The sequence below is a fragment of the Cololabis saira genome, chromosome 14 (genome assembly GCF_033807715.1).
Source record: "Cololabis saira isolate AMF1-May2022 chromosome 14, fColSai1.1, whole genome shotgun sequence".
Classification (NCBI taxonomy): Eukaryota; Metazoa; Chordata; class Actinopteri; order Beloniformes; family Belonidae; genus Cololabis; species Cololabis saira.
The window spans coordinates 22,476,924-22,495,251 of record NC_084600.1 but is presented as its reverse complement, the minus strand read 5'-3'; the positions used below and the strand labels follow the sequence as shown (position 1 = coordinate 22,495,251).

At 44.5% G+C, this 18,328-nt stretch overlaps 1 protein-coding gene across 1 annotated transcript in view; it reads right to left on the bottom strand.

Moving 5' to 3' along the window:
- The window catches only part of med13a (mediator complex subunit 13a), a 78,682-nt gene that overhangs the window by 1,213 nt on the left and 59,141 nt on the right, over positions 1–18,328 (bottom strand). The window contains exons 14-30 of the mRNA XM_061740168.1: positions 18,135–18,225; positions 16,207–16,418; positions 15,436–15,632; positions 11,428–12,350; positions 10,855–11,022; positions 10,342–10,565; positions 9,962–10,151; positions 8,358–8,745; positions 7,926–8,157; positions 6,929–7,120; positions 6,013–6,236; positions 5,635–5,777; positions 5,380–5,538; positions 4,467–4,643; positions 3,944–4,086; positions 3,671–3,835; positions 28–128 (exon numbers count right to left, since the gene is read on the bottom strand). Coding sequence (XP_061596152.1) covers positions 28–128; positions 3,671–3,835; positions 3,944–4,086; positions 4,467–4,643; positions 5,380–5,538; positions 5,635–5,777; positions 6,013–6,236; positions 6,929–7,120; positions 7,926–8,157; positions 8,358–8,745; positions 9,962–10,151; positions 10,342–10,565; positions 10,855–11,022; positions 11,428–12,350; positions 15,436–15,632; positions 16,207–16,418; positions 18,135–18,225 — 3,929 coding nt within the window. The remainder of the gene's footprint in view (positions 1–27; positions 129–3,670; positions 3,836–3,943; positions 4,087–4,466; positions 4,644–5,379; positions 5,539–5,634; positions 5,778–6,012; positions 6,237–6,928; positions 7,121–7,925; positions 8,158–8,357; positions 8,746–9,961; positions 10,152–10,341; positions 10,566–10,854; positions 11,023–11,427; positions 12,351–15,435; positions 15,633–16,206; positions 16,419–18,134; positions 18,226–18,328) is intronic.

Genomic DNA, 18,328 nt, shown 5'->3' with positions numbered 1-18,328 from the left:
TGAGGCGGAGTGTGTTCTGGTGTTTACCTGAGTACATCTGAGGTCTGATTGGAGTCGAGGGGGTGGGAGTGTTTGCTATGCAGTAGTTCATCTGATTGCACTGAAGACACATGGAGGTGCAAAGAGGCCTACGAGAGACGAGCACAGGCAGAGAGCTGGCATCAAAAACACAATAATTACACTTCTACTTGTTCTACGGTGAATAAAAAGTGACAAGAGAAAGTACTTAAACCCCTTGTAAATAACTGGTTTTCTGCATACATTTTCAGAAAACGTGATTTAATCTTCATCTAGGGACAAACACTTGCTGAATACATCTATTAAACTTTCACAGTGCTGCTGGAAGAAAGAGGGAACCTTTGGAGCCACTAGCTGGTCAAACCTATTGAGGAAATACGGACTTCAATCAAGCTTTGCCTGCATCTTTGGATCAGAGAATAATTCCTCTAAAATGGGCTCAATTCAGACACATTTGTTGGATGTCTGGTGTGAACATCCTTCAGGGTCATTCAACAGCATCTCCTGTCTATAATGTCAATAACATCTCTTCCCTCAAAGACAGGAAGTCAGATAGAACACATGTAGTGTGATGTCACGGTCTTGTGTGTCCCGACTGAAGAAACCTCTAATCACGAGTGATGATGGTTGGGATGGGTCGCTCTGTACTTGAATTCATCCATCATCCCGGTCATCCTGTAGGTCAGTTTTTAATATTGCCCCTGGATAGACGCTCATCTCTGAAACCAGCTGGTATGTGGGGCAGTCAGCTGCTGTACCTTGTTTCCGTCATTCAGGGAACAAGTTAAAAACATCATGTTCCCTTTCAGTCGATTCTCTTGGTACAGCAGATGCAGTATAGAACATATATACACACCCGCAGGGCAGCCGGAGAACCGAGGTCAACCCCTGCACCTCAGAGCTGAACACATCCAGCAGAGATCAGAGTGAGACACAGAAGGGGCCGTCACATCCAATTGATAGAACCAAACGTGTGCTGTGACGACCAGCTGGGTGCAGCACAAATATCACCCAGAGAAACTTTCTTAGACAGAGCCCGTGATGTTGCCACCCCTGGCTGGGCTGACTGGGCCCTTATAAACACAAGAACAAAGAAGACCCCTGCTTCAGTAAGCCAGGGAAATGGCTTCCACAATTCAGTGAGAGACAGCTGCTTAGAAAGGTTTTTTTTTTTAACTCTGGCTGGATTGGCAAAAACAGACAAACTGCTGATCACACAGAAGCACGCTTTGAGTACAATCAACGCAATTGTGCAAACCGCCAACTGTGCACAGGAGAAGCAAATGCAAGAGCAGAGAGATGCAGAGGGGAAAAGCTTGTGAAGTTGACTGCAATGGAGCTGTAGTCTGAAGGAATGAGCTCGGCTAAGCAGGCAGCGTCTGGGCACAGTGACCTTAGAGCCATCTGATATAAATTAAGCACATGAGAGACGAACCAACAGTGCATGACAGTCAGGTCCATAACTTGATCAATTTGAAGCATGGCCAAGAAGCTCAGTGTGTAAGTGCTGCTTTCCTGTAGACATGAAAAACCCACGGTGGTTAGGGGTAAGGGAGGGGGCTGGATATGCTGCCAAAGCCCAAGTCCAAGTTTTGTCCAGAATGCAGGTGGAGATATGTTTACCCCATGATGATGTCAGCTCTGAGACAAGATCTGGGTACATGGGCAAGCAGTTCTTCACCATAGGGAGGTTAAAAACCAGTGACAGCGTCCGAGCAGGTGGCCTGGCGGCTCATTTTAGATATTCATCTGTAAGGTGGAACTATGGAACAACAAAGGAAAGATCTGCCCTCTTGACCCACCGACACAGAAGCAACCTGACGATATGTATTCCTGGCTATCCTCCAACACTCCATACACATCAAAGCTGATGTCCAGGACATCATTATCATCATACATCTGTTGAGCTTCCAGCTGGAAATGTGGCTGCTAAGCATCCTCAAAGCGCTCCCACTCAGTCCCCCTTCAGCCCCTCGATGCAGTCCACATGGTCAGTCCAGCTACACATGAGGACTTTGACCCGAAACAAACCCCATCTTATTCTCTTAACTTGTATGAAGCCGGGTCCCTGGGTACAAACTTTCACCGCCTTGCCAGGGTTACGTGCCAAACACGGTTACAAAACACATAAGCCTGGGCCTCCATCAACGCTCTCCTGGCGTTGATGCATCCCAGACGGACGAGGCATTCTTCACGTTGGTCCTCATGAAGAGAGAAACCACATCCCAGAGGACGGCGATGAACAGGAGATTTATGCTTCGCCTGGGTTGGCTTGAAACACAAGACGGCTCCTCAAGTTTGGAAGCTTGCTTGGAGTGAGATTTAAAAAAATCTTTTTAATTTATCCTATAACAAAGGAAAACACTGTAGCGGCCATTGTCTCTCCACAATATTCATGCTATATTAAATAATTTGTCTTAGTGATTTATAATAATAACAATAATAATTATTCCCATTCTGCTCTAAACAATCAAACAAAAAAATTAAATAAAGAAAAACACATTTAGCCCCAAAAGGGCCCCTTGAACAGTGGTGGTTATTCGGTGTGTGTGTGTGTGTGTGTGTTGTAACTTGGGTCAACTCTAGAGGTGGGTGCAATTCATCGATGTGTCGATGCATCGCGATGCGTCACGTGACGATTTGGAATCGATTATTATTTATTTTTTTTTTTTATCCTATCCAGATTCCAGACTGAATAAGCTGCTGAATCATTTCATTTTCAAGAATGCACATTTCTTATTATTCACTTGAATATGGCGGATATGTTTACACTAAATAAATTTGATGGAAGTAAATATCTTGTTTACTTGAATTAATGAACTCATTAAATCCAGGGCTTGACCGTTTTCAGTGTTTTCCGCCAATAGAGGGCGCTCTCATGCAAGTGCAGCTTTCCCTGGTCAAAGTTAAGTAAGTCAAAGAGCAAATGTTTACATAGTCATAAAATAAATTATTTTGTGTCTTTGAAAAATACATGTCAAATGTTCAAAAAACCTTGTTATTTACTTAATGGGTGTTGTTAGAGGAACTGAGTTAATTGATTGGCTATTTATTTACAAATGTAGCCACAGATGAAGACAAAATCAATCTTGTATGGAAAAAAGCATTAAAAATCACAATAATCGAAGAATCGTGGAACCAATAATCGAATCGAAAATCGTTATAATCGAAGAATCGAAGCTCCAATAATCGAAATCAAATCGAATCGTGAGGTACCCTTGTTTGCACACCCCTAGTCAACTCCGCTACGCATTCATGGAATACTTTAAGCTGAAACTCAAACCTTACCCGGAAACAAAAAATTCTATTTTCTAAATTGGCTGATAAAATTCTTACAACATTTCATGCCATTTTGAAGCAGAAAATCTGTTACTTTCAAAGGGTTTCATCGTTGGGCTTAAACTGTAGTGACAACAGCAACAAGTCTGTGAGCCACTGTAGAGGTAACATTTATTACTCTAAATCAATTGTGCCGTTGTAGTGTGCTCTCCCTTAAATAAAAACGGAAAGGATAGAATAAAACAGCTGTTTTTGTCTGGTTTGCTGCAGTCACCCAACATCAACCACCAACATTCTACCATGTACAACTGTATAAAAAGGCAGCCTTGTACGTGTGCAAGCATACTGGTGTGAGAGGGGCGAAGGCTGGTACCTTGAGGAAGAGAGGACACTGGTTCTGAGCCTGTGGACAGGCGGACCAGAACCAGTCAGGTAGAGAACCCGCCTTCGCCGTGGAGACAAAGTAGCCAAGTGCCAGAGGCTGCTGCAGGAGGTTGGGAACTTCTTCATGAGACTCCATCCGGTCCGTGCTCTGGCCCTGCAACACGGCAGGGAGTCAACATCATCTTCGCTAGCAATTAATCATATTGAATGCTGTACCTCAAGTTTGTCGATGTGTACATGGGTGTGTGTTTACGGTTCTCACCTTACTACCATCACCTCCATGATGATAATGAGAGCCAGGGGAGTGCACCGGGGAAGTGTTGGGCGAGATGTTGATGATGTCTGGATCCACTAACTCGTTCTCCTGGTCCAGCAGGTCTATGATCCCAATAGTGTCAGATCCATCTGGGAAGAACAGGAGATCATTTGGCAATGCTGCAAGTGATCACATGGTTATTTCTTCTAATACATTCAACTCGACTGATTTATTTAACTGATAGTTAGAGAAAATAATACCAATTCTCCTTGCAAAATTGGCCTAAACTTCCAAATAGTACGCTAGATTTTAAGCCTTGCTGTTAAAAATCTGCATAGTATGTTTTCAAACTAAAACACTATTCTTCACAAAGGACATAAGCTGCAGAGAACTGTGCAGGCATTAAGAATGAAAGAGTGCAGACCATCAGATTAGAGAGCAACAAACAGCACATAGATAAAAGGCGATAGTTCATTCATGTCGATTTGTTTGGGAATGACTGAGACACGGATGAGGAGGCTCCACTGACCAGTGGTGGCGTTGAGAATGTCGATGTTGGTGTCATTGGAGCTAGCGATTTGGACGGAGGCGGAGGTGGGGAAGACCAGGATGTGGGTGCAGGATGTGTCCTGCGGGGTGCTGAGCTGCGACGTCTGCATGTTCAAGGTGGTGCTGCGGCCAAACACAGAACCCGTCGACACAGAGTCTGAGAGGAAAACATCAAGAGTCAATAAACACCACGGCAAAGAAAACTGAAACAGCTGGGAATCCTTAAAAGCCTTTCATCCAGAAGGATTAAAACGAATAAACTTGGTTAATTCCCCCTCAAAATCGACTGATTTTGAATGATTTCACTTAACTGCAGCATAAAACGTAAGTTGGTAATATATTATTAAAGTCTTTAGCTAAATATCAAGTCAAAGTGACCGACATGACTGGACAAGCTAAACCGGAGAGTGGTGGTTTAAAAGAAATGCATTCAAGCACATTATGTAATGAAAGGAACAAAAAAAAGAAACTAAATCTCACAAAAGCTGTTCTGTTCAGTGCCAACCCCATTGCTTATGTCTGTCAGCTTGAGAAGTTTTCGTGCAGAAGATGTCCTCAGCCAAGCATAGATCAACACAATCCTGGTATGATTCACTGACAATCCCCCACTTGTTTCCCAAAATAAACCCATTGATCAGGCTCTCCATCACACTGCATTGAGATCAATGGGCATCCGAGAGGCAGTGCTTTACGAGCGAAAGGTACATGCTCTTCCCTGCCATCAATCTGCTCTGGACAAGGGGGGGACGTGCATTATGATATGTGGTTGCCACCCATCACCCCACACACCAGATCTGCTTTTCTGTGTGCGTTATCGTCACTCAGATAAGAGGACGTACATTAAACGAGATTCCGAGTGTATTTATGATCCTCATCACATGCATACGTCATACCTGGCATGATGATAAAGGATCCCTGCGGCTCCATGGCGACCAAGCACACGCTGAGGATGCTGGGGGTGTCTGAGGCAGAGATTACGCACATTCGACACATTTCTTTCAGTCGCCGACTGAGCGACTGCAGATTTCTCCTGCTCAACAGAATACTCCAGTCTGGAACAAGAGAGGCGACAGGGGGGGGGGGACTCAGTGTATGAATGCACCATCCATCCTCCACGGAAAAGCTTTTGCCATGGCAATTTTCATTACCTTTCAACTCTCCGTGGCCTATCCTGCCCAGTCGGCCGATAACCACTCTCCAGGGAACGGATGTCATCTGCACCAGTCCCAAGCACCAATCCCACAGCTTTTGCAGGCCGAGCCGACGAACCGACCCCTTTTTCCTCCGCGCCCTGTGGAACACAAAGATATCAGGTCAGATTTACTAGACACGGATAACTGCAACAGTGTTTCAAATTCACAAAATGCAACAAATGAAAGAACGAAAACTAAATGCAAAATTACATTTTCTATCAGTGGAACACTTGGAGCTGCTGTAGCAAGTGCTGTAAAATGATGGTAATAAAAACTCTGGAGATGCTGTGTTTAAATGCAGTGTTGGCGGGGGTGGTGGGGGCGTGGTCCTACCTGTTGGGCACGTCTATGTTGATGATGCAGGTCTCCAGGAGTTCTCCATACAGGTCAGTGCACGTGGCCAGAAGCCACCGCTGGTCATGGGACAAACAATATCCCACAAACAGTATGTTGTATTTCTGCGACGCCTCCCCAAACGTTTCCCCCAACTCTGTCTGCTTGTCCTTTACTGGTGCGAGGATGAACGGCGGCGTGTACAGACGCAGACACTCCGGCCTCTGAAGATGAGACAGAAAATAAAAAAACTTCAGATAAATGTTTAAAAGGTATTGATTGGTAATGACTTAAAATGTATACTTTAAATCCTAACATCTGCACACATTATACTGTCTTAAAAGCAGAATAAGCCATTGTCTCTCTCAGTCGTCCTGTCTTCACTCCCAGTTCTGTCAACAAACAGCTCAGGAATCGCCGGGGCATTAAAGGGAAAAGGTACAACTTGCTGCAAGGAAGGAAGTCAACTTAATCAGATCCTGATCTAAGGTGCCCCTTTGTCTAAACTGGGAGCCAAGATCCCATTATGAAGGTCTCAGGAAGGTAGCCAAGCAGATAGAGTAAACTTTACAGTAACAGAGGTTACAAGTTCTTTTAGTCCTGCTAAAAATAAAGGAAAATAAACTAAACTGATGATATAGTTCTCTCTAAAAAGCGTTACTCTTTCCCTTCACTGGCAGACTAAATAAAGTAAGGGCAAGAGGATGGGTCAGGCTCCCGTCTCCCTGAGAAGCTTGGAGTAAAATGCTGCTGCGAGGTCACGGTGTCAAGTGCCTCTTTACTTACTGATCAATAAGAGAACAGAGTACTCTTGGCTGATCCTGAACTCCAGCCACATACAAACAACTGCCACTTCTCTGTTGATAAATGATGTCAAAGTAATTAAAGGTGCAGCTGAGCTGTGCCTTGCATTTACCTCTGGGCTCTTCAGTGCAGTGTCGATGGCCAAACCCGGGCCGAAGCCGGTAAGAGACTTGACGTTGGTGGAGGCGGGAAGCGGCCGTCTGCACTGAGTGAAGACTGAGAATGCCAGAGATTTGAGGTGCTGAGCGTAGATGTGGCGGTCTTCACCTCGCACCGGCTGAAGGAGGTACTGGCACGGGACAATCTGAGGTTATTAAAAAGAAGAAAGAAAAAAGAAAGTTAACCAACTTAAAGCATCTCTGGACTCTTTCAAATCTTTAACTGACACATATTGACATTAGAAAATGTAGAACGTTACCATAAATCTGTCAGAAAAAGTCTTACATACAAGACAAACTTTGCATAAATACATAAACCCCGTTTAATAACGAGGCGAATTACACTTCAATATCAGGCTGGCAAAACCTGTCCAATAAAAGGTGCTCTGTGTTAAATATCATTGCTACAGGTTTGTCAATGCACAGTCCTACAAACTGAAAACCTTCTCAAAATGACTCGTATCTTAACTACTTTACAAAATGGAATATAGCAAACACAAAAAGAAGAGTATCTTTTTGCAGTGAGACTCATTTCTGTAAAAATCGGGGACTTGTTCAAAGAGAGGTTCAGTTACTCTTCACTAAACTCCTGACCTACTTCTGCTGTTGTGACAAACTACTAATCATGATAATGTGACAAACGTACTCCCGCTGAACATTCAACCAGTACGACAGCTCAGAGTGGATTGTTGTTGTGTGTTGATGGAAAAAACGTTTTCTTGTCACTCCCTCTCTCTTTTTGATTAAAGTTTCAATAACTCATCTTTGTTCCTCAAAAATCAATAACAATTTTGAGCTATTAGTGATGGATGTCAGATATGAAACAGATGAAGAATTTAACAATCCACAAAAACAGCTTTAAATATGTACAATCTAATTTTCTACCCAACATCTGGATCATGCAGTTATTGATGTAAAAATGTAATACGCCCCCCAGAAACATGCCCTTACCTGTACAGAAATGGAATTTCGAATGTGTGGGGGCAGGACCTGGAGCATCTCGTGGTAACACCGCAGCAGACCCAGCGTCCACATGCTGGAGTGGGATGGCACCGGCCCAGAGCCTCCGTCGGCTTCCTCGTAGCTAAAGGGGTCCACAATGTAAACGACAATGGCAGGTGGATACATCACAGCGTGAGATTCCCCATCTGTGGGCACGCCCACCTTCTCCCGCTCCAAAGTGCTGGAGACAAAAAAAGCTCTCTTTTAGTGTTACAAAACTAGCTTAGTCCAAAGCTATGTCCTCAGTTTTATTCAAAGCCTGTGTTTACAGCTCATGGCACATTCTACTAGTGTTCTTAATGAATAAAACTAAACAAAACAAACATAATAAAATCCATGCCTGCTTTGCTGAAAGTGTGCAGTGTTTGTGTCCTGTGGTACCTTTCAGGCGGCTCTGTGGGCCCCGGGGCCTGGCTGCTGGAGTTGTCCCCTGAGGCGCCAGTGTTCTGGGTACCAGCCTGCTGACCCAGCTGACTGCTCTGGGAGCCCTGGCTGCTCATGCTTCCAAAAGGCGGAAACGAGTTGGACTTGGCTGACGGTATTGTGCTGACAGGCTGGCCTGAAGATGTTGCAAGGTTGTTGGAGGAGGCGGGGCCGTTTCCCAGCCCACCACCGCTGCTGCTGTTGTTGGGAACAGAAGAACTCTGCTGGCTGACTGTGCCGGAGGTGGAGCTAGATTGTTGCGTTGATGAAGACTGGTTGGACGAGGGGGAGGCACTGGGCTGTGTGAGGAGGGAACTATCTAATGCCTGCGATGCGAGGTATGGAGCTGAAGTGAGAGACAGAAATGCAACAGTGAAATATTATTAATGTGGTCCATGTTAGATCGTCAACTCTGTCTTGCAAAAGATCCCACCACCATAAACATACTGTATATCCCACGACCAACCATGCTCACTGAAAATGCCTGCAAGAGGGAACATTCAGCTTGAAGTAATCTATGCTGCAGATTGCTTTTACAATGGTTTTCCTCTTGCAGTACTTAGAAACACACATTTTGGCTACAGAACAGCTGATACCAACAACAAAGTCCGCAGCGATGGCTGTTCTGTCCCCACGTTGTTGTTTATGTCATCTTAAGGGTGCATCTGGTTGTATGATGCGTGCACGGCAAATCAGGGAAGGATATGTAGTGAGGCACGAAAGCAAATCTAAAAGCGAATATGTGCAACAACGGTGTCATTTATAAACGCCTTCAGTTTTGCTGTGGAAGCAGGTTTTCCGTGTCTGAGGTGTGAGGTGTGGTGATGTGTGGATGTCAGGGATAACTGTAACAAAAGTTTGCTGGTTTAGAGTGTGACCACATTTAAGCGGATGAAGCTAAAGTTTGTACGCCTCTGCAAAACATCCCACGTCTGCCAATACATGGAACACAAGACTGTAACCATGGCAACATTGAGCAGAAAACTGTTACTGTATTTTACATTAAAATGTAACGGCCAGCAATAACTTTTGTCCTCCCAGATATTTGGTTAAAGTCTGCAATGATCATGTTTGACTTATTTATTTTTCTGTTTTGTGTGTGTGTGTGTGTGTGTGTGTGTGTGTGTGTGTGTGTGTGTGTGTGTGTGTGTGTGTGTGTGTGCTTGCGTGCAGTGTTGTAATGCCAGATTGAACACTAACAGAGTCTAAGCACCTCATCAATCAGAAGTAAGCTGTCTCCAGCACCTGCTGTCCCTGGACACACCACGGAGACAGATTTATTAAGAAATAAATAAATTGACTCCATATCAGCATCTCCAACACTGATCTCACTTCTTTGGCATTTCAAAGCGCTGCTCTCCTTTAAAGCAGTCGAGGTTCTCCGACTAGACTTTTACAAGAAAGCTGCGTTATAATAACTAAACCAAGAGGTGCTGAATATGGAAATTGTGCAACAAAGAGCTGAATGAAGCTCGTCTCGAGCGCAGGAACACCCAAGGCTGTATGGAATCAAGAATGTTGCTGCTGAGCAGCCGTGAATGTGATGTGTGCGTGACACGCACCGAGGTTGTGGCGGCACACTTGTGCATAGAGTTTGAGCTTAATGAAGGCGTCATTGTTGCCACTGGCAGCCTTGAGGAACCAGTCGCTGACTGGCTGATCCACCATGCTTTTGGCTCCGCTGCCGCCTACGAGGACGATGCCATCAGGGTAGCCTCTTGAAATGGGCCGGTGCTGTCCCAGACGACAAGACTGCAGAAGATCAGACGGAAGCGAAAAGACTGAGTGTGTATAATGGGAACATAAATGGAATTCATTAGATAATGAGGATCTAGTATCTTTTTTGGGTGAAATTAACTGCAGACCCTGAGGGAGACGCAGCTGAAGACATGCTAGGCTTGACAGAAATGACACGGAAAGCTCTGCACCGTTCTTTCTTTACCTCGTAGACAGCTGTGAGGTCTCGGAAGAAGCTCCTCGCGCCGCTGAGCAGGGCCTCGTTGTCAGGACAGACAACAAGGTACCCGATGTCCCGCTGGGAGCCAAATGGATCAAGCAGCAGTTTCTCCCAGTAGGGCAGACTAAATGGAGAGAGCACCACAAAGTCATACTCATAACCCACCAGGAAGGTGGGGATGGGCAGAGGCTCTGGAGACTCATCCGTGCCTTTGGGATGGATGGAGAAACAAAGAAGCAGAGAGAAAGTAAACAGAAATAATGAGTGAGAACAGTCAAGAAAGAAAGTATCACTTCACCACTTCTGTCACTACGCAACACGATGTGAAGTCACCAAAATATCTAAGCTCTTCCTAGAATACTGCTACTGACATCCCTGATTACACACCAAGATACACAGCATGTGTCATGTTCACAAACATAAAAGGAAATAAAAAGCTTCATCTCTTTCCCTCTCAGATTTTATCATCAGACATCTCGTGCGCGGGTTCTGCTTTACCGTAAGAGCCGCGTCCAGCCATCTTGTGGAACTGCTGCCAGGTGAGGGGACCCTGAACGCCCCACGACCTCACCGTCCTCTTCTTCTGGATGGCGTCCTGAAGAACGGGCTGGAGGGACATCAGCACCCGGAGCACATCCTGAGAGCACAGTGCACTCACGTCCACCGCTGGGGGACAAATGCGTAAAAGGAGGAGATGATCAAACACTTGTTGCAAGTTCACCGTGAAGTAGGTGTATATCTGGAGAGGTGCCTGCTGCAAAGTTATTACCTGATCAAAACAGTGACTATTTCAAAGCAACATCATGTAAAGCAGAACACTGGGATGTAAAAAGTGTTTTGCAAAAATGTTCTTTTCAAATCCTTCAGGTATAAAATTCCCATATAAAAAGGACATTGTCTCTTTGTTATAGAACAGAATTGTTTGCAGCCTTTTCATTTCGATTTATGGTTAAATGGACCACTCCAGTACTCTAATTATGCCAACAAAGAAAAAGAGAAATACTACAGGAGTTATCCATGCATGCAACAATTCCCTTTAGTGATAAAAAGGTTATTTTTTTTCCCGCTCACCGTTTTGTTTTCCCCAGTGGTGCAGGCAGGTGCTCTTCACCAGAGCCTCGTCCACTTTGCCTCCTGACATGTTATCCATGAACTGCCTGCCGTGTTCCAGGGCCATGTAGCAGTCGCTGCAGTAGTCCTTCTCCTCCACCCTCACACAGGGCGGCACAGTGGTGCCACTCGGCCCCCGCGTGGCGGTTTCCTGCTCTATGATTGAAATGGGTGAGAAGGGGTTGGCGCACTGGTCCTGCACCAGCTGGATCAGCTCGTCGGGGATACGGTCCCCCCTCCCGACTCCCGTTCTCTCCAGCGAGGACAGCCGGAGTTCCTCAAAGCGCTTTTCTGCCTCCCTGCTGACGTCCGAGCCGCGGCCGATGATGTCCAGCTCGTCCTCCAGGAAGAGGCCCGAGCCGTTTCCGTAGCGCCGGTTGACCACGGCGCTGAAGCCGCAGCTGCAGGGGTCCTGGGCCTCGCCGACCGGGTCGCTCAGGTAGACGCCCACGTCGGATCCTTTGATGTTCATATTGCAGACGCAGATGCAGCAGCTGTCAAAGTTGCAGTCTTTGAAGAGGTTCATGACCGACTCCGAGAGGATGAGCGTGACGTAGAGGCTGTGGGCCTCGGGGATGGAGGGTACGGTGGCCGGTTCCACCGAGTTCAGCGGGCGACAGGTGGAGGGCGTGGATGCTGGTGAGTATAGATCAGAGTTCTCGTGCTTTAGCGATCCCTGGACACTGGAGGGCCCGCGAGGCGTGCGTGGGGTGCGAGGGGTGCGTGGGGTGGGGGCGGGGAAAAGTGGGGTGGCAGGTGAAGGGAGGATGCCAGTCCCACCGTTACTGGGTGGAGCACTGTTGGATATGAAGGGAGTGTGGGTCTGTGGGGTGTAGGTCTGGCTGTAGTCCTGGTCCATAGTGCTTCCCACACTGGGGATGTTACTGTCGGGAAGACAAGGTAGAGGACACGAGTTAGAAACACTACGAGAAAACAACTGCATGCAGTGATCATCAGGGTTCATGCAGATTTGCACACAATTCAAGGCGGAACAACTTCAACACCACCCTCCGCCCTCCATGAAATCCTAGTTTGGCACACACTGAAAGAACGTCAGAAATATATCAGCTGAGACTGTTAAATACTGAACCTGTACATCAGTAAATATCATCTACACAGCCTTTACGGGTCAGGGCTGTCACTGGCTCCCGATATTGAAACGGTTAATAGTGGTCCTTAAGAGGACCACTATTATTCTATTATTCTACCTGTACGAATGCATCCAATTGTGAAGAAGGATATTTTCGTTGCAGGAAAAACAACATTCAGTTCATCGCTTCAGGCAACAATAGGTTGTTTTCTGAATATTTAAATGAATTTGCGAAGAGATTTAGAGTAATCTGACAACTTTCACCACAGAAGGAATGCAGATTGGAGTTTAAGAGAGAGGGAGAGGGAAAAGGAAAGGGGCAGTGAAAGGATGAAGCACATTCAAAAAAACATTTCAATGATGGCTCTCCAAGGTAAGGGTTATTTTCGTGCTGGAAAGCAACTGTGAGGGGGTCGCGTGAGAGAGCGTGCATGAGAAAGCAGGAGGGAAGGATGGAGGGAGGGAGGGAGGGAGAGCACATCGTGTCCCGCATCTGTATGAGGGGGAAAAACCCCTGGCACGGACCCATTAGGAGGAAGTCCCGGTACCGGTCTTTCTTCAGACAAGGCAGTCGCCGCGGGATGAAGATGCACTGGCACTAGATTTTAAAGTCTTAAACAAAACACTTCTGGGAAAATGGCCAATCGTTGACAGTTGCAGACATCTTTCCCTCCGTGTAGCGTCCACTTTAAGACTGGAGACATCATACATGAGTGCGTATCGCTCTCAGAGCAGATGTCATTTATGTTCGTGCACTTCTCCCTCAAGAACCTGACACGCCACGAGTACTTCATGTGATGTAATAAAATTCAAGATGCGACAAATTGTGATGGCATTTTTCTTTTTCATTTCATACTTGTGGTTTAAAAAAAAGGGTTAAATAATGCTATGTTTGCTAAAGTATCTTCGGCCTTAGTAAGCTCCAGCACTCAAATAAAAGAGTAAATGTTCTACAATAATCTGAGAATTAGGAAGGAGCAAAACCCCACATTTGCTAATAGCTCTGCTAAAAACAACAACAAAAAGATGTCACACACACACACACACACACACACACACACACACACACACACACACACACACACACACACACACACACACACACACACACACACACACACACACACACACAGATATATATATATATATATATTATATATATATATATATCTGTATATATATATATATATATATATACACACACACACACACACACAGTAATGTGAACGTGGTTCATCTTTGACGTCTCGCTGCTTCAAGGATTTGCATTGTGTTCTGCATTCTGATTGGCTAAACGGTCTCCCAGCTTCTTCACTTCCTGTGTGTCAATAACGTTACAGTTTAATATGTACTGTACATGTACATGTACGTAAAACAGCTTGCCAAATTTAAGTTTGCAAATTTTCTCCAAAACCCATAATGTAAACAAAACGTTCAGATCCAATAACTCGGGGCGGTGCTGATCGCAATTAGAAGCCTTGTATAATAATTGTAAAAAAAAAAATAAAGGTTACTACCTCACGGATTTCAACTATCACGGGTTCTTTTTGGAACGTAACCCCCGTGAAAACAAGGGATTACTGTATATATATATATATATATATATATATATATATATATATATATATGAATAAATCAGTGAAACAGTAACAAATTCCAGCTAAGGCTGAGCATAGCTGACAGTCCACCTTTCAGTTAAAAGCCTACAAATATTCTGATCCCCAGCACACAGAGACAATACTCTGCCGTTAGCTCCAGGCTGCTTCATATGATCATAGTCTGTTGTGTTTAGTGGAAATTTCATGGCTTGTTGAGCATTTTATATTATTACAATTAATTCCAAACACATGAGGTTAGTGCGGTTAAAAAGGGAAATAAGATATTGTGAAAGAGGAGGGAGATTAGATGCAGATCAGCAAACACTGGGGCACAATAAAACAAATGGAGAAAACAAAACAAGGTTTGTTTAGGGATTTCTACCCATGCTGATAAGAAAATCCCATGTTTGCGTGAAAAGTCAGAGTGCTGCAGCTGTTTATTTAAAAGAAGCAGTGACAGCTACACTAGTGACAACACGTTGCTATGAGAAGGGAGGTGGCATGGAGCGGCGGTGGGGGCCTCAGCTCATCACTCCAGTGATAATCCTGTCTTCGACCAAGAAGGCATTTTACACTCGCCTCCTCACTCCGCCTGAGGCGCTCATGCATGCCTGCTGAGGTGGTGTCCGAAGAGTGGACAGGTTAGAGTGGAGGCTAACTGAATTCCTGCACACTCAACACAGATGACCTGGACTTAGCACTTCTTCTGCAAGTCTAAATTTAAATCCTTCTGTGACTTATTTTCCAGATCATGGTCGTAAATTATGAGGACTTTTCTGAAACAGGCCAAAGAAGACAAACAACTTCCACACAGTTCAGAAGGATAAAACTGACAGGCACAGTTACGCTTAGGGGTTCTTATACACAAAACTGACATGAAAAACCAGGCGTGACAAAGATCTCTCCACTGCGTTTCCTTGCGTCAGCAGTTATTGGGCAAAACAGTAAGTACTTGGACCCACTAAGAAGACAACATCCAGCTTCCAGGGCATATAACGTACTAAGAAGCAATGATCTGAATTCTTCGGTCTCGACACTCATAAAGCTCAGACAGCGCTGTTGAATCAATGAGCTGTATACCTCACCGTTCTGGCCTAAAGGCAACAGGCTTGTTTTCAACATTTCTTCCCAAACTAAGCAACTTCCAAAAACTAAAACAATGCAAAAAGGGAAATAGCGTGTCGACGTAAAAACCACGGGATGTGATCTATGCCCATGTCAACCTTTCAGATGCTTTTCAGTGACTACAGCCTAAATGACAACAAATTCCCAGCATCTCACCTGTCTTTGTTGAGAAAGGTCATGACGGGCACGGGGTTGAGCATCTCCCGGCCCATGGTCCAGCTTGGGCGATAGATGCAGTCCTCTGGTATTTTAACAGGCGGGAGACACTGGCTGGGCAATATCTTCAGAGGGGCAAACATGGAGCAGCCGACAAATGCCTGACACAGCTCTGGCTTGTACACAAAAGAGTAGTCCTAAAAAATGGACACAAAAAAAGAAAAAAACAACTGTGTCTTTAAAGATGTTTCTAAAAAAAAAAAAAAAGAATAACTTAAAGAAAAATGACGGAAAACACAAGATAGATGTTACGGCGGCATTTCTCTGCCATCTTATGAAACTATGAGGACATTTGTTGGGAACGTCATTTCAGATTCCATTTCTTATGACTGACAACCTGATAACAGTTGTAATTTGCTGTGAACGTGCAGCAGAGTATGTTGCATTTTCAGAACATTTAGTGCCATTTGTGATCTGCAACACCTTCATGGATGAACAAAAAGAAAAAAGAAGAAAAAACTATCATCGGAAAACTATGATTCTCAAGAAAACTCAGAAGTTTGTCATTTTAAGGAACCGTCTCCTCTTCATCTTCTTCATGGACTTGTGCGTGTTTATCAGCAATGCACATTAAAGATAGCTACCTCTCCTAAGCTGGGAAAGACATGAAATTAAAAAGTGTTAAGTGTATCTTGTTTCAGAAAAAAAAAGCACACAGCAATTGCAATAAAGCACTTATTTGTGTGTTTTTTAGTCCGAGTCTGGACCCACCTTGACCTCCGATGGTTTGGGGCTGCAGAAGCTCTCGTCCACCTCGATCTTGAAATGGCCTCCCAGAGTTGAGGTGCCGTCAAGTGTGGTCATGCCCGTGTTGGGCTCCATCCTGCCGTACTCTTTGCTGCACATGTATATGGGGGAGTAGCCCATGATGTGTGTGTCTGGGGAGGGAGGCGTGGGAAACATCCGATGCAGATCTGCTGAACCTGATTGAAGGGTGAAACAAGAGCACACGAGTTCAGATCGGGATTTTGTCGGGACTTGTTTTGAAGTAGTGAAGGAGGGCCTGGCATTATTCCAATATGGCAATATTAGCAGAAACTAGTTTTTGTTTCCTTTATCAAAGCTGCCAAGCAAATGCCAGGCACAGATATATCAGGTGATTATGTGAATGATGTGGATGAGTTGGTGCTTTCAGTCGTACCACCCATTCAGACAAGATGCTCGCTGGCGCGACTGCGTTGTATCTACAGTTGATGAACCGTTCACACAGCTAGTTATCTTGGCAGTTTCCCTAAATGTTTCCTTTGTTCCTTTGAGTGCTTTTACAAAATTCAGAACCGTCAGACAATTTTGCGGGGGCATAGTTGAAAGGCAGATAAAAGCCTTTAAAGGCTGCTTTCATTTACAACTTAAGATACAACTTCACTGGAGTGACAAGTTTCCTGGTGAACAGAATAAATGCAAAGATGATATAGACTTAAATCTCAAACCGTATTATACCCTTGATGTCAACAACGATGATTTAGTAGAAAAGGAATATTTATGAAAGGCTGAGTCTTTGACGATATCCACAGTCAACAAGTTCGTGAGGAAAATAATTGGTATGTTAAAAAATGATGTTCAAAGAAAGACTGGAAGGGATTTGCATATTTCTTCCTTTGCAGCACATATCAATGAAAAATTCAAGGAATGGGAGGAAATTGAGTGTGTAAAGGGCAAAGGCACAAGCCACAATTGGATGCCTTCAGATGGTGGTGTGGGAAGAACGACCATTCAGCGATATCTGCACAAGGGATTTGTCAACATGACAATGCAAAGCAAGTTTGGCTAAGATTCCAAAAAGCATGACAATGAAGAAGAGTCTATGGGTGTTGGAGAGGCGCACGTGGACTGCTGACCCGTAACAACAAACTGTACAGCTGCAGGACGAACGAGACCAAATAGCTGAAACACTTGAGAATACAGAAGGAACGGCAACAACGACCAAAAAAGCTTCACCGTCCCAAATTCATTTTGGAGTGCAGCTTAAAATGTCAAAATCAATGTATATTACCAAATAAAATCAAACGGATGGGTTTTCTATAAATAATTTGTTCCATTTTTGGGGGGTATGTGTATTTTTTGACGCCATAGTGTCTGCATTAGAACACGTACCAGTAAAAACTACTACTCTGATCAGTAGTTTATAGTTTACGGTTTCTAGATTACTGAAGATTTGCGTTAATGAAAACTTCTACAAGTAACGCAAATGTGTATCTGCTCGATTTGTACGAAAATTTAAAAAAGACTGAGTGACATTAAGTCTGGACTCTGCTGGTAGTACAGACAGACAGCAGCAACAGGCTGACAGTTGGGAGCTCAACACTGACAAACTGTGACATGTATTGGACATTATCTTCACCACTAGGTGGCAATGCCAAGTGTGAGTATCAAGTGTGATTGAACAGGGAAGAGTCTCATTTTAATTAATGAATTAAAGGAATTAAAACCATTGTGCTTAACTGACCATTTGAGCAAAGAGAGCAGTACATCTGAAGAGGAATTGGATTCTGGCAAATTTGAACATCTCATTCATTTTTAACCGGCTTACATGAGGGATGATTTAATACTTGCAGTTAAATCATTTCTGTGGACATGGGGTTCAGTGTTTAAGCAGAAAAGGGCAAGGGAGACATCACAAGAGATGAAGAGATACATACTATTGCAGGATACTGGGTCCAAAGTGGATGGCTTCGGTTCCTTGCTGCCAAATTTCTCATCTGTTCCATTCACTGGTCGCCTCGAGCCAGGCTGCGGACACAAAAATGAGACATGTTAGCAGCTGACCGACACTCTTGAGTATCAGTAAGTTAATATCACTCTTATTATCCCTCTCAAATCTGAGGGAGCGGCA